Source organism: Lobosporangium transversale (genome assembly GCF_002105155.1).
Source record: "Lobosporangium transversale strain NRRL 3116 chromosome Unknown BCR41scaffold_7, whole genome shotgun sequence".
Classification (NCBI taxonomy): domain Eukaryota; kingdom Fungi; phylum Mortierellomycota; class Mortierellomycetes; order Mortierellales; family Mortierellaceae; genus Lobosporangium; species Lobosporangium transversale.
In genome coordinates this window covers 956,830-977,852 of record NW_019028985.1, presented here as the reverse complement: position 1 = coordinate 977,852, position 21,023 = coordinate 956,830, and the positions used below count along the sequence as shown (strand labels likewise).

Here is a 21,023-nt window from a genome sequence, read left to right as displayed (position 1 = left end):
AATCGAAGCAGCAGATTCATCTTTCAAGGCTTGCATCTCCACCATCATCAACCTGAGTTTGTCTTGCTCTTGTGAGAGTTGGAGGACGAGGGATTTGTTCGTAATACTGAGGGATTCGAGCTTGGCCTCCATCTGTGGGTCGGATTTCTTGATGGATTCTTCTACTGTCAGTTGTGTGTCTGTTTCGATCTTGCTTTCGAGTTCTTGGATCCTCTGTTCTGCTTTAGCTACACGAGCCTCTGCAGCAAGATAATCTGATTCCTTGGCTTGGAGGGCTTTCTGCAGCGTTTCGACTTTTTCATTGTTGACGATCAAAAGGGATTTGTCGACCTCCTTTGTTTGTGTATGTTGAGGCTCGATCATGTGGGAGTACACTAAATAGGCCCCTATTACTGCACCAGCGGCCATGGAGGTGATTGTCGTTGTGTTGAAGTATTCCATGGCGATCTTTTTTTAATTTTTTTAATTTTTTTTTTTATGAGTGGCTAGGGAATGATTGAAAAATATGAAAAAGAAAAACAAGAAGAATAAAAAGAATAAAAAGGAAAAAGAAAAAGAAAAAGAAAAAAGAAAAAAGAGAGAATCTTTTTATTCGGCCTTTCAGGTGTGTGAGTGGTGCGGTTTCTGTGATAAGGTTTATTTTTGCTGTGCTGTCGATTTGAATAAACTCTGGAACGGAAAAAATGCTGGGAGAACAAAGAGAAAAAGAAGGAAAAAAAAAAAAAAAAAAAAAACAAAAGTCTTTGAAGGAATGGGATTTTATGAAGGATTTCTCTTTTTGTTGTTGTGTTGTTGACATTTCTTCGAATGCCATCGAAAACTACCCTTTTCTTGTGCCAAAGGATCATCGCATGCTTTCATGTCATCATATTCATCATTATAAACCATTATCGTCCCTATCCATTTTTTTTTTATTTTTTTATTTTTTTATTATTTTTTATTTCTTCCATTTGTCCTTCATTTTTGTAATCCTCCTGCAGTCTCCCGCCCTTTGGTCACACAAAAAAAAAAACACACAGTCAATCCTCCGTTCTATGTATCTTTTTATAAGCACCTGCAGATGAAAACCCAACAAAAGCCTAGCCTCTTCATTCCTCCCGTCAATTAAAATCTTGTAAAGAACAGAATAGTCTGTACAACCTCACATACCAGGCTTTTTTTTTTTTTTTTTTTTTTTTTTTTACACATCCAGGGCAACAGACCTTGAAAGTGATCATGTGTCATAACGTTCAAGGGGAGGGAAGGAGGGAAGGAGGGAAGGAGGAAAGAGGAAAAAGGAATCCACTGTTGTATCGAATCGTCTATCTCGACCCAGAATGATATCACGGCACAGAAGTGCAAAACTACTCATAGACAGGTTCAGGAAGGATTTACTCAGTAAAAGAAAAAAAAAGAATAAAAGATATCAAACTTGTATTGTCATAGAAAGATTCTGAACTACAAACAAAGAGCAAATTAATAAAAAAAAAAAAAAAAAAAAAAGTTCCTTGTGGACATGGCGTGGTCGAATTCCATGGATATCTATACTTTTTGTATCACAAATAAATAAAAAAAAGAATCAATGGTTTGTGTACATGTACAACAGTTCTTTCTCTCTCTTTTTTTTTTTTTTTTTTTTTTTTCCAGTCAAGACAATGATGCTAGAGTTCAAGTTGTCTGAAATCTTTGATCCCCGAGACTTGAATTCAGTACGTCATCATTGGTGCTTACGTTAAGGCCCTACCTCTTGAGACATTCGAAAGTTAAAAAAAAAAAATGTCTTATGAAACGACGCCAAAAGGCTTGGATTATTTGGAGCATCAATTAGAGGCATAAGCTGTTTTGACGCGTGAAATCCAGGCACAGGGGGGGGGGGGGAAATAATAATAATAATAATAATAATAAAAATAATAATAACTGATCGAAGATTACAGACCAATGATACCAAACCTCAATCAATCCCTCGATCAATCGAACCTGTGATTATGACAGAATAATAAAAGGAGATTCTGATTTTGTGGAAAAAAAAAAAAAAAAAAAAAAAAATCAAACCGATGCAAGCACTGCGCCATCATAGCCCTTTTTTATTATTACTATTTTTTTTTTTTTTTATTTTTTATAAGGCTACAAACAGATATAACAGATTTGCTTTGGAGTAAAAAAAAAAAAAAAAAAATATTCTACTGGGGGAGGGAGTTTTTTTTTTTTTTTTTGTTATATTTCCAACTATTGCCCTAAAATGATACCACAGTAAGAATTAACAACTCTTCGTCATGCGTCCAGATTCTACTCGGTTATAAAAAATAAAAAAATAAAAAATAAAAATAAAAGTTCCTTGTGGCACACAAAAAAAAAAAATATTATTTTTCTTCAGTACAATTTTATTTTTTATTTATTTATTTTTTTTGAAGTAACAGGTAGAGCTTGAAAGCCTTGGTGCCTTTGACAACCTTGGCTTGACCTCTACAGGTCCGTTATTGCTGCTTAAGATTAGCTTAGTTTTCGTCGAAAGAAGGGAAAAAGGAAGCATAAAATACCAGAAATGTTCCATTACAGATATTTTTTTTTTTTTTTTTTTTTTTGCCCAGCATGTCTGGTTTGTAATCAGGAAAAATAGGATCATTGGCCTTGGTATATATAAATATATTCATATATTCATAAGGCAGTATAAAGTGCTTTGGTCCATCTGAGAATGACAGTCGATATAGGGGACATTTAATTATTTTTAACCCACCTCCTCCTCTGCAGGATTCTCTTCTAATTTTTTTTTTTTTAAACAAACTAATAAACAAAAGGAACAAACTTCCATCTTTGGCTCGCATACACATCCCACTCCCGTCCGAAATGAGCTCGCATCATCGCTTCCTCAGCTCGGACGCGTTTTATAACTTGTCCGATTGTGATCCAGAGAAATAACCCGACCACACCAAAACTTCCACAGTGGTAGATAACAGAGAAAAGCATATTCCAGATGTGGCTGTTGCTGTCGTTGGTGGGGGAAGACAGCCATGACGATGATATTAAACCCATGGCTTCTAGAACATGAACGGCATACATTGAAAAGACCTCAAAGAGACCCTGATGCCAGAGGAGTGCCCAAAATGCACCGAGATTGAGAACACCTCCTGTGTAGGATGGGTGACGCAAGTAGGTATATGGTCCTGTAGTGATAAGACGATGATTTGGACGGATTGTTAGTTGGTACTATTTAAAAAGAAAAGAAAAAGAAATGTCAATAGGCTAAGTAGATCGATCACACACAATTTTGGAATGATATTATAAAAAAAAAAAAAAAAAAAAAAGAGACATCCTTTATTTTTTATTTTTTATTTTTTTTTTTTGTATTTCATTTACAGTAAAAAACCAGGAAAGCGTGCGGAAGGACCAAGCTCGAAGCTGAGAACCTGCAAGAGCAATCACTGTCAGGATGATATGCCAAGGCTTCAGCTCATGCAACTGAGCAATCTCGGGTCTGACTGCAGTGTCATCAGAATCGGACCAAAGCAAGAGGGCCAGATAGGATAGGGTCCATAAAGAGACCAGGCCTACCAATATATATGGATGATAACGCGATACTATAAAACTTTTCTCGGGACAAACCTTGTCTGTCTTGGATACCCAAACAGATTCGGATGATCTTGGAGGTATAGTCACCCGTACAAAGGAAAGATATACAATGCTGATACAAAAAGCTTTGGCAAACATTTTTTTTTTTTTTTTTTTTTATGAGTTTATGGAAGGGAAAGATAAAAATGGAGTGAAGAAATTAAAAAATGTAAATGTCAGTATTTATAAAAAGTCAAAGAAGCCTTTCTCCCCCAGTTTTCATTGAAATTCCAAAACAGCCCCGTACCGTCAATTCCGCACCTTTTTTTTTAAAAAAAAAAAAAAAAAAAAAAAAAAAGGGGAGGGGGGGGGAGGAGGGGCTATTGCCATATAATCCCAATCAACAAAACTATAAACAAAGACAGCGCCCTTGCTTGTCCCTGTGTTGAGCATAGACTTGAAAAGTTCTTATTTTTATCTTGCATAACGGTTTGGATTCTATGGAAATAAACTTCATCGGTCAGCTACATTCAGGCAATCAACAGGGGGGTGAGGAATGCCATTGTAGTTTTGTTGATATGAGCGAGTTATTGACTAATATGTTTTAATAAACTGATAAATACGAGGAATAAAACTCCCAATCATTGGCTCGCATAAACATCCTTTCCCCTTACTTGAAACAAGCTCGCAACATTGCTTCCTCATTTTGGATTAGAATTTGTCTGGTTATGATCCAGAAAAACAAATCCGGTCACACTGGATCCTCAATAGCACTTAAACCCATGTTGTATAAAAACATAAACAGTAAACGTTGAAAAGATCTCAAAGAGGTCTTGCTGACAGAGATGTGCCCGTACTGTAGTACAATTGAGAAAACCTTTTGTGTAGATTAGATGATGCAAGTGGGTATATGGCCCCATAATGATAACACGATGGTTTGGTCAGGTTGTCAATTGATGCTGTGTAAAAGATAAAGGGTGTACGGACGGGCCAAAACCAAAGTCAGTCATGATGACATGCCAAAGTTCCAATATATGTGACTGAGCGGTAGAATTGGATCGAAGCAAGGAACTCTAATAAAGGACTGTAAAAGGAAATCCGCACGCATGAAAAAAAAAAAAAAAAAAAAAAAAAAAAAACGAGGACAGTTTCTCTTTAAGATTCTTACGTAATACCTTTGACTTCTCAGGAGGAAAAAAAAAAAAAAAAAAAAAAAGGTTTTTTCCACGCTGTCTTATTATCAGAAAGAAAATTAGATAGAAGCCTTGTTTTCTTTTATCTGATCTCTCTGAAGGAATGAGAACTGAACCTATCCCCAAGAAGTCAAATAAAGCAAAGATTGTATATACAAAGAAATGGCAACACAAAAAAAAAAAAAAAAAAAAAAAAAAAAATTCTGGGTTTATATTTTTAAAAACATTTTAAAATGCAAAAGAAGAGGACGAGGATTGGGAAGAGAATATTGAAAGTTCGACTGCAAGAAGCATGTAGTGGACATGAATGCAGGAGAAAGAGCATTGAATGACGATGAATTTCTTTTATTTCTTCACCATTCAATGCCCAGGGCGTTATCATCGTCATCATCTTCACTATCACCGCTAGTTGAAGAATCACTACCTGAACTGAAACTACGGCGAGGTCTATTCGATAATGACGATGACGTGGAGACGGAGGCAGAAGGAGAGGGAGAGGAAGAAGAAGAGGAAGAGGATGCTGATGAGGAGCGACTCCTCTCATCAGTTGAAACTTTGGTGGCCTGCTGCTGCTGCCTCTGCTGTTCCAACTTTGGCTGTACCTGTGGCACTTCTTTTTTCACTGTATTATTTTTGACAGCAGGCACATCCCGGATAGTGTCCGAACTTGTGCTCGGTGATGGTAAGGGTCTAGCAGGCTGATCATTCTTCCTTGGAGGCCCGTCTGTGGACTGTGCCTTGACAAGGATTCCTGGGATCGGATATGTAGATGATGAGGACAAAGACGAAGACGGAGCTGAAGGTAAGGGTGGATATGATTTTGAATGAGATTGGGAGGATAATAAAGTCTTTTTCTTATCGTCCTTTTTGTCATTGTTGTTGGTGCTGTCGCTGCTGTCGGTGCTGTTGTTGCTGTCGTTATTGTAATCGCCCTCTTGATTATCGGCAATGGATTGATGATGTTCATGAGTGTCCGGACGACCGCGTCTTCGAGGCTTTAGGACTTCTTTTGCAGCTGCGACGATCTCTGGATCATTCGATAAGATATCTTCTCTGGCTTTCATGATTTCTTCCCTTCGCTCCCTTTCCTTTTTTCGCCGTTCAGCAAGTCGAAGTTTCTTTTTGTCTTCCTCCGTTCGCTCACTCGGGTCCTTGGCCAATACCTCCTGGATCACAGCATCATTATCAATCTTGCGTGATGTGCGCGACATTTTGTCGTTATTGGACTCTTTATCATCTGAAGACTCTGAAATGTATGGTGTTTTTTTTTTTTTTTTTTTTTTTTTTTTTTAGATGTAAAAATGCAAATATTAGATTTATAAACTTGGGCTGTGGGTTTATGCAAAGTTGTATTTTTTTTTTTATTATTATTGCCAAAATAAATCGTGCCCACGTTTTTCATTTTAACTTCCCTCTCACATTCCTTTTTTTTTTTTTTTTTTTTTTTTTTTCTTCTCTTCCCACGATGTTTTTTTTTTTTTTTTTTTCTTTGCATTCTCTATTCGATTTTTTTTTCTTTTTTTTCTTTTTTTTTAAAGAAAAAAAAAAAAAGACAAAGACAAAGACAAAGACAACGATAAATAATAGTAATAATGATAATGATAATGATAATGATAATGATAATGATAGTAACAGTAACAGCAATAGTAATAGTAATAAAAACAATGATAAAAAAGAACCCTGTTAATTTAAATGCACACACTTTCTTTCTCTCTCTTCCACACTCTCTCTCTTGACTTCCTCACGTTCTTCTTGGCTCTAGTTACCTGGAGTGTCCTTTTTGGACGACGCCTCGGTAGCAGCAGTAGAAGTGTTTGTACCAGCACCAGTCGTTTTCTTGGCCTTCTTGCCCGTACCCTTAGCCTTGGCCAAAGTCTCCCCTCCACCTTCCTTGGGCTTTTCAGACGAGTCCTTGTCTGCGGTTGTTGCCTTCTCATTGGGGCCTTTGTTAGCCTTGTCGGTCTTTTGGACCGGCTTGTCAGACTTTTCTGCTTTCTCGGTCTTGCCGTTCACCTTTGATTTTGCTTCAGTCGTAGCAGGTGCGGATGTAGATTCAGATGCATTGGCCTCTGGTGCCTTCTTCTTCTTCTTGTCGGTTGTAGTTTGCTTTTTGGAGGTGTCGTTGTTGTTGGGCTCTGATGGAGCGGTAGTACCCGCAGCAGCAGCGGCAGCGTTCTTCTTCTTGTTGTTGTTCGCAGACACGCTCTTCATAATTTCCTCCTCTGTCTGTGAGGGAGAAGATGGGGCAGGGGTTGGTGCCTTGGGCTTGGGCTTGTTGTTAGTCTTGGCAGTATCAGTCGAAGGAGTGGTTGTCTTTGCGTTGGTTTCCTCATTGGGAGTTGTTACTTTGGCCTTTTTGGCGTTCTTTGGAGCAGCGGAATCATCGGTTGAGGTAGAGGCAGGTTCTTTCTTCTTTTTGTCTGTACTACTGCTGTTGGGGGTTTTTCCGGCTTTGGTTGTGGGAGTGGAGTCGTTCTCTGTTTGATCCAACTTGCGCTTGACGCCTGCGACGGCGGTAGGGGTTGGAGTGGCAGTAGTAGAGGATTGAGCAGGTTTGGCGCGAGCACCTTTACCTGCTTCCTTGGAAAAGCCAACGACATTGATGACCTCGTTATCATGAAGGACCTGCTTGATCACATGGGTGTCCTTGAGTCTGAAGTGGTTGGCATTTTCCAGATGCTCGATCGTATATGTCTTGCTGTTTAAAATGAAGGAATTGCAACACAGGCAAAAGAAAAGAAAAAAAAGGTATGCAAGAATGTTTGAATAAACACGCGTTCAACTGTAGCACAGCACAGCACAAAAAAAAATAAAAAAAATAAAAAGAGTCTACTCCTCTCTGTTTTTTTTTTTTTTTTTTTTTTTTTGTGGCTCACAAAAGCGTAAAAAAAAAATTTTTTTGATAATTTTTTCAAAATAAAAAATAAAAATAAAAATAAAAATTATAGTAAAAAAAAAAAAAAAAAAGCGATTTGAGAGAGACGCGACGTACCCTTCTTCGGGATAATATTTCCGGAAATCCTTTTGGATTTCACGCTTGAGATCCTTGATTTGGCTATCAGCAGGGACGAGGGTCACAAATTGCTTGACAGAAGCAGAAGCATGGATGAATCCAGGAGCCATAGTTGCATAGTCCTTGTGCAGGGAAGCCTCCATTGCGAGTTCACGCAGGGGTTTGTCGGTTGAGACACAGACCTGGAATTTATAGGCACCGGCGATGAACTGGTCATCCGCAGCACCGGTGGCGGTAGTAGTAGAGTTGGCCATAGTAGGGAGGGGAAGAAGAGAAAGGTTGATAGAGAGAATAAAAGGGAATAGAGCAGAAAAAAATTTAAAGGGGAAGGGAAGAGGGGAAGAGGGATGAATGAATAAAAGAAAGTTGTGAGTTTGAGTTTGAATGAGAGAGGGAGAGAGAGAGAGTGTGTGTGTGTGTGTGAATATGAATGAAGAGATGAGCAAAAGATGATCGGAATGAATGAGTATTTTGTTAAAATAAAAAATAGAAAAGGTAAAGGGTAGATAAGGGTTGCATGTGAATTTAAGATGTCTTTGAAAAAGAGAGTGAGAGAGGAAGAGAAGAGAGAAAGTGAGAGAAAGAGAGAGAGAAAGTGAGAGAAAGAGAGAGAGAAAGAGAGAGAAAGAGAGAGAGAGAGAAAGAGAGGGTGAATTGGGGGGAAAGGGAATAAAAAGAGAAGGAAAAAAAATTTTTTTGTCCAAAAGGTGAGAAATGAGGCAAGGAATAAGAAGAAAAAAATAAATAAAAAAAAGAGTGGGTGTAGGGAAGAGGAATAAGGTGAAATGGAAGGAGCTTTACGATTTTCCTGTCTCTATATTTTTTTTTTTTTTACTTTTCGATGGTGATTGTGTGCTGATGACGGAGGTAAAATAAATAAAAAATCGTCAAAAAAAGGCGTCGAGAGTGGGGAGAGTGTGGATTTGGGAGGAAATGACTGAAAATGAGACTTCCTGACTCGGAACCAGAATAAGAGGACAAGTGCGAGTAAGCGAGAATGAGAGCGAAAAATAATCAAAATTTTTTTTAAAAAGCCAATCAGTGTTGTGTTAACGGAATTTGTTGGATTCCAACTCAAAAACAGCTTTATCCTAATGGCACATCCAAGGACACACACACAAAAAAAAAAGCCGTTACGCAGTCTATCAACCTGCAGGGAAAAAAAATAAAACCTTTTTTTGATGAATAAAATGCGCTTTAATTTTTCGTTCTTTATTTCGATGCAAAATGTAACTTTTTTTTGTTTAAAAAATATAGAATTTTTTTTTTTTCTAATGCTTTTTTTTTTTTTTCTTTCCTTTTTTATGCTTCTGAAAGTGTCGATGTAGTTGATTTTGTGGTTGCTACTTTACGTTTCTTGGACCGATGGGCCTTCTTTTTACTGCTGCCGTTCGCTTGTGCCTCCAACGCACGCTTACGCTTCTCCTGCTTCTCCTGCTTCTTGACCGAACCCCTCATCAGCTTGATCTCACTCTCAATCAACACCAACATCTGCTGTATCAACGAACGTAATGCTCCGCTGTTGAACCGTCCGTCCTCACTGATCCGTTGAAGCAACGGTCCCATCTTCTCTGTCTGCCAAATCTCCTTCACCCTATTCTCCGAACGCTTCGCCATCCGTGCCGACAGTATCGCAAACTTGAGGATCTCACGCAGACGTGCTACATTCAATCCTCTGGCCGCTGCCGTTGCTGTCGCCTCATTCTTTTCCACATCAACAAATGCCCCCTCAAATGTCTCAATCAAAGAGTTCCGGATCAGCGGTACCGTTTCCAAAAACAGAGGCTCAAACTCTGGTGTGTTCTTGTTCGCAAGACGCTTCACCAGCGCCGCAAGCATCGTAAAGGCCATCGTCTGTCGGAATGTCTTCACCACTGCCTTGGGACTCGTGTACTCCAACAATGTGCTCGACAGATGCCATGCCAAATGTGGGAATCGGTCAATAAACTCTAAAAACATCTTCGCTGACAAGTTCGAGTGCTTGCGCGTCATAAACTCCTTCAGACTAGCACTATACAGCCCAATCACCCGATCTTGCTTCGCCTTCAGCGCTGCCTCCTCAGGATCCACCTCTGCTGCTGCCTTGCTCTTCTTACTCATCCCACGTGTCCTCTTTCCTGTCGATACTGCCGTTCTCTCCACCTTGGTCTCCCCTACAGCCGTCTTCTCATCCTGACCACCAATCAATACCTTCACCAACAACAATGAAAGTTCTCCGCACAGACTTGATGATTTCCCGTCCGGCGACTTCTTGGCTAGCTCATGCACCTGCGACAAGATCTCAAACACATGTTCCTCATCATACTCCCGTGGATAGTCCTTGATCTTCGCAAGCTTGTTCCGCAACAACGACACAATCTTGTCGTGGATCGGCATATTACCAGCGGACGGGGTCACAACAAGCGACAGCAGGGGCACAACCAATTCCAACACCAACTCGTTCGATGATTGCTTCTTGATGTACAGCTCCAATAAATCCAACACCTTGTTCTTAAAGTGCACCAGCGTCTGCTTCGCATCCTTCTGCTGAGCCTTCGCAAGCTTCTTCTGCCTAAAGATCTCGTTCAGCTTCTCATCAAAAGCCATCATCTGGTCATCATCCAAGAGCTCCTCATCCGACGATTCCTCATCCTCCCCACCGTCCTTCATATTCAGAGCCGCAGCGAGCTTCTTTCTAAACTCCTCGTCAACAGGCTCATCATCCTCTTCCTCATCCACATCCATGTCCTCGGTCTCTTCTTCATCTTCATCATCATCTTCTTCTCCTTCTCCTTCTTCTTCCTCTTCTTCCTCTTCCTCTTCCTCACCAGATTGGTTGTGGGCATCTGCCTCTGCATCCTCGTCTTCATCTTCTTCATCATTCTCTTCTCCAAACATATCATCCTTATTATCTTTGGTCTGAAGAGTCGACAACATCAACTCCAGGCCAGTCTTGGTCATCTTATCGCAAAAGATCACAAACACCTGTTCTGACACATGACGGAGCAGTGCCGAGGGCTTGATCAAGAAACTGAGCAGGATATCCACAATAACCTCCACAGGCTGGATCTCCTCTTCGTCCTCCCCATCCTCATCCTGGGCTGATGTCTTGCCGTTGGCCTTCTTAGACTTGGAGGACGGCCCAAAGACTTTGTCGTAGCAATCGTGCAATTCACCCAAAATGTTGGTCGAATCCTCTGGTTCGATATAGAGCTGAAGGATCATCTGCACAAAGAGTAGCTCAAAAGCCTTATACTGTGCCTTGAGTCCCTTCGATGCCTTCTTTGACCTTTCTTGGATCTTACCCACCAGAGCCAGAGCAGTCTTCTTGGCCTTGGCAGCATCATCCCCAAGGGTGACCAACGATTGAAAGTTCTTGTTCTTCTCCAGATCAACCATCATATTCAGAGCATAGGAGCACCAGAACGTGCCATCCACCATCGTACCATTGAGTTTACGGCTATAGTTAATCGCCTCAGTCTCCTCATTCTCCCTCTTGGCCGCCAATGGCGCCATCGTAGAAAGTTCAGCCATCATGCTGTAAAACCGGCCCCTGCACGATTCTCGGGTAGGGCCAGAGAGAGGAGGCGAGGGCAGCCTATGAGCCTCTGCATACTTGTTTTTGCTGTCAGCCTTCTTGATCTCGAAAAAGGCATGGACCAGATAGAACTCCAGAATCGACTTGATCCAGCCCTCCTCCCGTGGAACCTTGGGATTGCGGAAAAGCGAGAACATCTGGTCAATAGTCCATTGTCTGCTGACATCGACGCGCTTGCCACGCTCCACACTGTTGGATTCAGACGTCTCCTGTTCGACAAAGGCTTTGGTAAGGTATTGAAGATAGTCCTTAATATGAGTGACATCCAATCCTCCGAGCAATGTCTCCACTGTCTTGGATCGGGACATGCGATCAAAATTCGGATTCTTATCCAGCAGCTGTGTGATCAACGTCAAACGAACGGCTTCGTTCGTATCTGCCCTAGCATGCATCGCCGCCATCGTGTGTTTGGCTGCTTTGTTCAAGAATCGATCCTCGCTCGCAAGGTTGTTCACAAAGCAGCGCATAAAGTTGGTGGTGAAAATAAGTGGAAGTTGATCCTCATCCAAGACCGGCAAAACTCTCTCAAAAATCTGGAATCCCCAATATTTGCGCTCATGAGAGGAGCTCGAGTCAAATAATGTGGCTGAAATAAAGAGAAAAAAAAAAAAAAAAAAAAAATGAAGAAATATATAAATAATATGACACGAAATAAACTCCGGAAAAAAAAAAAAAAAAAAAAAAAAAAAAGAAAAGAAAAGGAAATCCCAGCGGTGCGATCGATCAATACCAAGAACTACAAACATAACAACGCGACTTACAATCAATGACAACATTCCAGAAATCACGGAAAGGAGCAATCTGGGATACAGACACATTATTAGCGTTGTTGAAATATTGAGCAAGAATACGGTCCCAAACAGGATGAAGATTTTGACGCCAGTTGGATGATGGTTGGGTTCCTTCCTCAGTTGAAGCTTCCTTGAGCAATAAACCCAGATACTTGAGGTTGGAGGGGTGAAGGATAATGGGGTTCTTCCATGATTTACCAAGAACCCTTGTCCAGTTGATCTGATCTTCTTTAGATAGTCCGCTGTTGATCTGATCCAGATGCTCCTTTAAAACCATGGCAACGTTCAACTCATCTGGTGTATTGACGCCTTCGGCAAAAACAGTGTCGACAATATATTTAACAGACTTGGGATGATTGATAATCTGTTTGAATTTGAAGAGAAACGTCGCTTATGATCAGTCTCTAAACATTCTAAATTTTTATTAGCATGGCCAAAAACAGAAAAAAAAAGACAGCTTCAAATGTGATCAATAATACCTGAGGAAGCATCATGACGAGCACCTGATGGCAAACCTCTGACAAATAAGACTTTTCCCGTGAATACTCGACCAGATCATCAATGATCAGTTTGATATCCTCATCCGTAGTCCTTGGCCGAGTCAACATACCGGACTGAATAATGCTCATGAAGCCGAAAATCCTTCCGAACATATGATTCCGCTCCTCCTAATAGCAACAATAACAGTAAATAAAATTGTTTAGAATCTAATTCAATTACAAAAAAAAATGATTAAAAAGAAATAATTACATATATATATTCAATTGATCCTCCTCCTTACCTTCCCCTTCATAAAATTCTTGATCTCTGTAAATCTGAACAAGAGCTCCAGCACGATCTTGACAGTCAAGAAGTTCAATCCGATCAGCAACTATCAGAGAAAATATAAAAATGATCAACAAATGTCTTTTCTTTCTTTTTTTTTTTTTTTTTTTTTTTTTTTTCGCTTCAGATAATTAAATCGATTAAATCAATCCAAATAAAAACAGAGCAGACATTTTCCTCCTCTTTTTTTTTTTTTTTTCCTTTTATTCCTCTAATTCCTTATACCTCAGTTAAAGCAAGAGAGAAGCCCTGACGGGCAGCTTCTCGGTCACTAGGTAATCCCCTGATAAGTCGTTTAAGAGCATAAACAACATCTGGGTGACAAAGAATGTCTAATGTCTTCTCAGTGATATCAATGTCTTCCTTTGTGGGATCCAAGTCACATGAATGTGAATTCTGAAGGACAGCAAGGGCCTTGATGAGGGTCAAGGCTGCAGCATTCCGTTCTGTCACATCCAATGAGGCCAAGATGCCAAAGAGAGGCAGATGTGGCTGACTCATTTTCTCTACTCTTGTTTGTAAATAATATAATATATTATATATTTATAATGCTAAAAATAAAACGAAATGAAAGAGGAAAAGAAAGAAGGAGGGATAAAAGGGATCAGACAGAACAGTCAGCACCAATGAGAGACCGTGAGGAAAGGGATTAAAGGGAAGAGATGAGTAAAGAGGAGTGAAGGGAAATGTCTGAGCACAACGGTGGAATGGTATTGTCGCTCGTTGAAGGTGAGTGAGAGCAAAAAAAAAAAAAAAAAAAAAAAAATTGTTGACATTGGTGACTGTCATCTCTGCAAAGCCACATTGTTGATTCCACTCGAAATGGCTGTGTGTCTTCCCTCCTTAAACCTTAAAAAAGGTGGCAAAATGTCAAATCACAAACAATTTGCCTATAAAAAGAGCATTTTTATTCCTTGTTGCCATTTCCCAGACCACAGTCATTCCCTCACCACACTTCACAACCATCAACATGAGCCAGCACCCCTTACATATTCCAGAAATCATCTCGCTTGTTGGCGACTTTCTCAGTCTAGAGGACACCCTACAGTGCATTCGTGTCTCCAAAAGCTTCCACGAAATACTCATCAAGTTCATATGGAGCCGTATTACTGTTACTGACGATGAAAATACTTCTTATCCTACCGGCGAAGCATTGCAGAACAATAAAATACATCTTGAAGAACTCGAGCTCTATCACTTTCCAGAGGAGTACGTGTCATTGCAGGGGTGTGCTCGTCTCCATACCATCAAATTCGTAACAAGTATGCCGGTATATGAAGATCCGGTGGCCGTGACCAATCTCTCAGCCTTCATCAAGGCCCACAACTCCACAATCACGAAATTTACCTGTTATGGTCCAATCCCACAAAGGACCTGGAAAGCACTGCTGAAATGCCCCAACCTCAACCATTTGGTTATTGATGGAACGGGAATAATGAAAGAAATAGTCGATGATTTCTTTCAAATGTGTAAAAGACTTGAGTACTTGGAGTTGAGTAAAACAAAGATATGTCAACTACCTACTGGTTTCTTGAGCGATCCCACGGACAACTATGTCTTTGCGAAGATGTCTACGCTAAGGCTTTTGGATGTCACGATACAGGACCCTTCAGGTTCACATAGTCTACCACTTTGTCCTAGCATGTTGATTAAGAAATGTCCAAACCTGCGCTCACTGGCATTCCAAAAGTATCAAAGGTACAAAGCCTTCTGCGGGGAAGCACTCTTTCAGCAACCCTGGACATTATCAGGGCTATCAGACCTATCCTTCCTCGAGATGGACGTTAAGGACGAGGACATGGCCTCGCTTCTCAGGCAGATAACCGAGCTAAAACAGCTGGTATTGTCAAATAAAAGACATTCTTCTTCCCCAGAGCCGTGTAGTTTCGGTTGGCTCTCCATGCAAGAATTACTAGCAGACAGACACATGATACAAGAGACGAGGTTCGGGAGACTCTGCGAGATGATCGAGACAATAACGTTCGATGTACGCGGTTTCAAGACAGATGGTATTCTGCTAGCAATCCTATGTAATTGCCCATGTCTGAAACAACTAATAGGACCTAAAATCACAGTGACAGAGATTGTCAATGGTGCGGAATGGGTCTGTACCAAGTTGGCTGACCTGACTATCTATATCCAAGCTGACGTTGATTATGAGACCATAGAAGGCCTGGAGAAGCAGCGCGCTGTGTTCAAGCAGCTAGGCAAGTTGACTCGATTACGTTCTCTTGACCTGGCAATGAAGACTGCTTGGCATCCGGCGATGAGGACACTGAACTTGAGGCTAAAGGCGGGACTGGATGAGCTATCTAGCCTAAAGCGTCTGGAAGGCTTAAAGTTCCATGCTGAGATCGGTCAGCAAATGCAGCCAGAAGATGCGACATGGATGATGGACAATTGGCCGAATATTAAACAATTGAGGGGCAATGTGAACGCCAACCAAGATATATATGATTCGATTGCTAATATACTTCAACCGCGCGCATCCGTGAGTAACTATTAATATTAGCTTGGCAGCCGTTTACAAATTAAGCGGCATCTTTTTCGGAACTTCCTTCGTATCAATATCTACGTAATAAGAAACTGTTGCACAAAAGGCTATCCTCACCTCTTTAATCCGAATTGGCCAGGAGAGGGAGGGGAGGGGGGCAACGTCTCGGCCACTCTGGTACTGTTGCTGTTTGGCAATATCCAGTACTCATGATCATAGTTACAAAGATTAATGTGTGAAGATTAGTAATAGTAACCTTTAGCATTCAAATTAAGTTGATACTTCACTATTTTTTTTTTTTTTTTTTTTGTACGACTTGTCACCCAAGTCTGAAAAAGCTATGGGCCGTCTTACATAGTCCGGTAATGTTATAAGCGGGCCATTAGATGGGGAACATGGCAAAATGTCTTCTTAACCTGAAGCTTTTATTACGCGTTGATTAAGCTACAGGTGTAGACGATCGGCTATTGTGGAATAAATGAGGCCATGCTCACACACCTAGACTTTGGGCTTCAATAGTTAGCCACAGGTCTTTTTCTTCTCCCACTTTCTTGCTTTTTTTTTTTTTTTTTTTTTTTTTCGTCTTGATTGGCTCTTACCTTAAAAGCTGTTTCGTTTGTTTTGACCCGCATCCATGTGAGAGATATGAAAAAGATGGGAAAGCGGGCCTGCGAGCGCGGGAGTTCTCTTCCCACTCTGATAAAGAATACAGCTGGGATCCTGGCCTATCAATAATTTTTGTTGAGAAATAAAAAAAAAAAACCTTACCAATGTAGTCATCATGTAAAAGGCTACAAAGGAAGGCTACAGACCATACTTTTCCTTTACTCCCTCATCTCATTGATAAAAAAATAAAAAAAAAAAAAAAAAAAAAAAAAAAAAAAAGAGAGAGAGAGAGACAGAACAAAAGCAACTGGACGATCAAAGATCGATCCTAAAGAAGCAAGCGTTCCTACAGCCGAGATATTCGCTACAAGAGGCCAAGAATGCAGGTATAAAAGACCCATGCAACACGTGTATAGATATCATCATTGACTCAGTTCGTAATTCTCCATGATTTATTCAGTTTACACAACGAGGTTCTACATCCTCAAAGAGTATAAAAAGCTTTGTCATTCCTGCAACGTTTAAAAGTCATTAGACTCCGTCTCCCTCCTTGGCCCATTTACTCTGATCCAGGGCCTATCCCCACTTCCTGCATCAACAGAAATAGGACAATGGCTCCACTCAGCCTTCTGAGGAGGACCCACGTGTAAGTTCTAAATAATAATTATAATAATAATTATAATAATAATTATAATAATAATTATAATAATAATTATAATAATAATAATAAAAGCACGTCAGTATATATATAAATATATACATAACGATGTTGTTACACATGAATCTGTACAAAAAAGGCTCCAGTACAGAGCTTACAGCAAAAAAGCTGAAGCATTTAAAAGGCGATCATGCAAATATGACGGTTCAAGGCAGAGGGTTGATCAAACTATCTAACGAATGGACTACTTATACCTTATCGACTATAAGGATCTGGTATAAGCGGATCTATCCTAAAACTAGTATCAGAAGTCATACCAGGTCTTACGGAGCGTATATTAAAGAACCAGTATGGAGCTGTCAACTCATTGCATTGTGTATAGGCTGCAATACTAAAGTCAATATTACAAAAGGTAGGTTTTTTTTATTTTTTTTATTTTTTTTATTTTTTTTATTTTTTTTTTTTTAGTAATAAAAATAAAAACTTACTGATCAAATCAAGCAACTAAAATACTATCTGTATATACTTAGAACGATTAAAGCTTGATATAGTAGATCTACCCTAAACCCAGTATTAGAGAGCGTGATACTGGGCCTTGTAGTATACTAGGAGCTGGTAGTGTGCTAGGAGCTAGTATTGAACTGCTGTAGCTTTTCAAGTAGCAGTCGCCATTGGTCTTGACCTCATTGGATCGAGCAACAACTTGGCACCACCGGCCTCCAAGGTGTTGCATAGCATGAGTAAAGACTGTAGAGCGTTAATAAGCCTTTGGGTTTAATACCACAAAGGGTTTATATTTATTACAGAGTACTCACACTCGCACTCGCACTCGCGCAAGATATATATCGTCTTGCTCCACAATGAACCATTTTCGAGTTTTGTAGAAAAAAAACCTACAAAGAGAGGCTCGAGAATAAAAAGAATTTTCTTTTCCTTTACGAAAACCTGAGCTGCTTCCCCGATCTTGCTGTTTTCTGAAAAGGTATATTTACCTCATGTTTCCTTCTTTTATATTTAACAGTTATACTATCTTAGTTTAACTATGACATCGAATGAAGTCAGAGCACTGTGGTTGAAGAACCCGATCTGTCTCAACAGCATTCACATAATTTTCCTTGCGCCCATGCCTATGCCCATGCCCATGCCCATGATTGACAAAATCAGATCAAAACCAGCTTGTGCGTTATAGCATCTATTAGATGTACGAATACCGCCTATCTAGAGTATGTAAAAAAAAAAAAAAAAAGAAAGAAAAGAAAAGAAAAGAAAAGAAAAAAAGAGGCTCATTTAGAAAAAACAAGCGGGTCATGAATCCTGTCCGGTCGCGTCAATTTTTTCTAGAAAGAACTGTAGCAGTCGCTTTTTTTTTTTTTTTTTTTTTTTGTGGCGTATTATAAACAAACAAAAAACAGGTATAAAAAAGAACCGCTGCTGAAAATTTTTTTTTTTCAAACTTTACCTTTTTTCCTTTATTGATCCTCGAAGCTGTCAATCGGTAAGTATTTTTACTCATTCCCAATTCCCTAAAAAAAAAAAAAAAAAAGAAGTCGTCAATTAGTTTGTATTTCTCTGTCTTTCTCTCTCTCTCGTCATTGATTTGCTCTGATCAATTCCAATGAGGGATTTAATGAATTAAGAACATTGGAATACAAATTCTTGATGACTTTCATGGCCTTTTTTTTTTTTTTTTTTTTTTTATTTTTTTTTTTTTCCTATTTTGTTTTGTTGCGTGCGAATGATGAAACTATATCTTGTCTTCATTTTATCTTATCGACCATGGGGATACATCTACGCTCCTTCGCTGAGGAGTGTCATACTTGCCAGTATAAACCACTGACCCACGCAACAAAACACAACCCTTTCCTTTTTCTTGCGGATTTAAATCCTCTCCATACGAAGTATAATTATCTAACTGTAAATTTTATTTACTTCAAATTGTTCCAGGTCTCGTAAACGCGATTGAATTGACATCAAGAGTGATCCCTCCCAACGAATATGTCCTAAGGGCGATGATATGGTGCGTAATTTATTTTTTAAAAATCTATTTTTCAATTTTTCTACATTTTTTTTTATATGATGAATTTCCATAATTCGCAGTTTCCACCAAAAGGACAATGTTCAAGACAATCCATGGCCACTTCCTTTGTTACTTTAGTAACATGTCAGTGAAGCGATCAGAGAGCATTATGCCATCGTCGAGTTGCTATGGAATTTTGTCTTTCCTAGTGATGGTTATACTTCCTTGGATGTCTGATAACAAAAATATAAAATTTCCAAATTGGAGTCTATAGTTTGACTTTGTCATCATGGCTTCTAACACTTTTTTTATTATATTTATTTTATTGATAATGACGCTACTTAGATCCTAATACGATCCCTATTATCGTTCTTATGGACTTTTTCAACATCAGGAATTCTGGAGGATTTTATTTCAAAATAATAAAGGTACAGAGTTTGGAACAACAATACTGTCGTATTTCTTTTCCCTGTAATGTGTAATATAGTGGGAGGAGGAAAATTGAAAGAATAAAAAATAAAGATTGAAGAAAAGCATTATACCTTTTTGGAAGGAGAGGAAAAAAAAAAAAAAAAAAAAAAGTTTTTTCAATGATGAGATTACATTAAAATACAAGATAGGAAAAGCCGTCTTATAGCTTCCGAAATATGTGAAGCATGACGACGTAGATGTTATCTGAAAGAAAAGAATACAAAAAAGAGAAAAACGAGCCATCTTTTTCTCCTATCTCTCCTGGTGCTTCAATCCTTTGATACACATTATATTCCTCAGAGTTAGTTAGGCTCTACACAGAAACTAACCCTGATTTTTTATTTTTTTTTATTTTTTTTAATTTCTTGGATTTCCTCTTGGTATGATTATCTCTCAAAGGTAACATTTAATGATAGATCTTGTAGTCTTTATAATAATACACATAATTATTGTCTCCTTATTTTCATTTCCCTATCGCTTTAAACGAATTGCAGTGGAACTTAGAAAACTTGAATGAACATTTGAAAATAGAAATAAAAATAAAAACATGTATACCCCCACCTCCTAGGATCGCCATCTTCACTTTTCACTTTTGGTTCCGATATGCTTCTTTGACAATTATATAAGGGTACCCCCTAGGAATAGCTAGAATTTTGTCTATATCGCTAGCTTCTTTACCAATTGGTCCAGTCGATACTTTTTTCGATCGCTGTCGTCACTTGTTTTTCTAAACGTCCATTCACTAAAGTATGAGGCCAATTGTTCGACCCATGATCAGGAAAAACAATGAGTCGTCCAAGGAAAACTATAAGCTCGGACTTAAGAGCAGCCTTCTGTCAATACTTAAAAGGAACCAAATGAGGCGATCCCCAAACCCTGTACCAAGCTCCACCATCAGAAGATGCCTAAAGAGGGTTGGGCATGAAGACTAAAAAAGATTGTCAAGAGGCCTTTTCTCAAGAAGCAACACAAAAGAATGGATTACGGAAGACTGAAAGGCTGTTGTTTGATCAGATGAGTCCAAACCAACCATATTTGCTCAGATAAGATGTTCTGAACCTGGGATGACCAAGAAGAAGCTATCAACGGTCGAATTATTCAAGGAATAGTGAAGATTGGTGGCGGAGGGATCATGGTATGGAGCTGCATCTCGTGGGACGGACCCAGTCGAATCTGTAGGATTGAGGGAACCATCCTGAGTAGGGATCTCATACAGTCTGTTCAGGATTGGGGTGTTGCAGAGGACAGATCAACCAAGGTTTTTATTTGCGATGAGCGAGTCTGATAGAAGAGTCTAGAAGACCTCCATACTGGCCAACACAGTCTCCTGACATGAATCCTACTGAGCACATGTGCATCAGACTCAAACGGGAACTGACCATAGGAGAGCTGAAGCATTATCTAAGGATATTCTCATAATTGTCAAAGTAGCCTGACTAGCATAAAATGATCATATCGGAACCCAAAATGACGGTATCGGTCGAACCCAGAAGTAAAGCGACATTAGTTATGGCAATATTGTAGTCCTGTTCGTTTGACCATGTAACAAAACACTTTGATGTGTGCACTATACGTATTCCATTTTATCACTCAATTTGATCGTAGAAATGTCAATATCATTCATATAAATGATATTAATCAGCCTTATACATGATCCTTCTTTTATACACTCGCATATCCAGAAATGAAATGAACAATGCGTAAATGTTTGGTCTGTCAGCAATAAAAGGGAGAGAAGATCCCCTCCCTACCAAAGTCCTGTATCCTCAAGCTTCCTTTTCTCTTCCACCCTTTCTGATTGCAACAGCAGCAAAGCAAACAACATAAGCATTAGTATTAACAAATACATAACC

The 21,023-nt window shown here is 39.4% G+C and overlaps 6 protein-coding genes across 6 annotated transcripts; 1 reads left to right on the top strand and 5 right to left on the bottom strand.

Moving 5' to 3' along the window:
- BCR41DRAFT_225352 (hypothetical protein) lies at positions 1–715 on the bottom strand (the record flags this gene model as incomplete). The annotated part of the gene is made up of 1 exon (XM_022020036.1): positions 1–715. A coding segment is annotated over exon 1 (441 nt), but the record flags the coding sequence as incomplete, so codon positions are not given.
- Positions 716–2,760: 2,045 nt separating this feature from the next.
- BCR41DRAFT_333298 (hypothetical protein) lies at positions 2,761–3,703 on the bottom strand (the record flags this gene model as incomplete). Its single annotated transcript, XM_022021884.1, has 3 exons — positions 3,334–3,703; positions 2,984–3,183; positions 2,761–2,911 (listed from the first exon to the last, which is right to left on the bottom strand). Exons 1-3 carry the CDS (start codon positions 3,682–3,684, stop codon positions 2,761–2,763), a joined length of 702 nt encoding a protein of 233 aa, XP_021884313.1. The 5' UTR covers positions 3,685–3,703.
- A 1,218-nt stretch (positions 3,704–4,921) lies between these two features.
- BCR41DRAFT_225331 (hypothetical protein) lies at positions 4,922–6,004 on the bottom strand. Its single transcript, XM_022020035.1, has one exon. It carries the CDS (start codon positions 5,927–5,929, stop codon positions 5,072–5,074), a length of 858 nt encoding a protein of 285 aa, XP_021884312.1. The 5' UTR covers positions 5,930–6,004; the 3' UTR covers positions 4,922–5,071.
- A 436-nt stretch (positions 6,005–6,440) lies between these two features.
- BCR41DRAFT_225309 (hypothetical protein) lies at positions 6,441–8,120 on the bottom strand. Its single transcript, XM_022020034.1, has 2 exons — positions 7,711–8,120; positions 6,441–7,416 (listed from the first exon to the last, which is right to left on the bottom strand). Exons 1-2 carry the CDS (start codon positions 7,983–7,985, stop codon positions 6,477–6,479), a joined length of 1,215 nt encoding a protein of 404 aa, XP_021884311.1. The 5' UTR covers positions 7,986–8,120; the 3' UTR covers positions 6,441–6,476.
- Positions 8,121–9,023: 903 nt separating this feature from the next.
- Positions 9,024–13,647, bottom strand: BCR41DRAFT_420039 (DNA polymerase phi-domain-containing protein). The gene is made up of 5 exons (XM_022029839.1): positions 13,150–13,647; positions 12,881–12,970; positions 12,579–12,767; positions 12,070–12,463; positions 9,024–11,894 (listed from the first exon to the last, which is right to left on the bottom strand). The coding sequence occupies exons 1-5, from the start codon at positions 13,423–13,425 to the stop codon at positions 9,034–9,036; spliced, it is 3,810 nt and encodes a 1,269-aa protein (XP_021884310.1). The 5' UTR covers positions 13,426–13,647; the 3' UTR covers positions 9,024–9,033.
- A 188-nt stretch (positions 13,648–13,835) lies between these two features.
- BCR41DRAFT_348480 (hypothetical protein) lies at positions 13,836–15,680 on the top strand. Its single transcript, XM_022023310.1, has one exon. It carries the CDS (start codon positions 13,895–13,897, stop codon positions 15,428–15,430), a length of 1,536 nt encoding a protein of 511 aa, XP_021884309.1. The 5' UTR covers positions 13,836–13,894; the 3' UTR covers positions 15,431–15,680.
- Positions 15,681–21,023: the final 5,343 nt, after the last annotated feature.

Bases quoted from the DNA above. Each gene is read 5' to 3' on its own strand.
- BCR41DRAFT_225331 (XM_022020035.1), bottom strand. From the start codon at position 5,929: ATGTCGCGCACATCACGCAAGATTGATAATGATGCTGTGATCCAGGAG.
- BCR41DRAFT_348480 (XM_022023310.1), top strand. From the start codon at position 13,895: ATGAGCCAGCACCCCTTACATATTCCAGAAATCATCTCGCTTGTTGGC.
- BCR41DRAFT_420039 (XM_022029839.1), bottom strand. From the start codon at position 13,425: ATGAGTCAGCCACATCTGCCTCTCTTTGGCATCTTGGCCTCATTGGAT. The intron at 12,971-13,149 runs GTATAAGGAATT...TTTCTCTGATAG, and splicing joins TCTCTCTTGCTTTAACTGAG to TTGCTGATCGGATTGAACTT. The intron at 12,768-12,880 runs GTAAGGAGGAGG...TGTTGCTATTAG, and splicing joins AGAATTTTATGAAGGGGAAG to GAGGAGCGGAATCATATGTT.
- BCR41DRAFT_225309 (XM_022020034.1), bottom strand. From the start codon at position 7,985: ATGGCCAACTCTACTACTACCGCCACCGGTGCTGCGGATGACCAGTTC. The intron at 7,417-7,710 runs GTACGTCGCGTC...CATTTTAAACAG, and splicing joins AAATATTATCCCGAAGAAGG to CAAGACATATACGATCGAGC.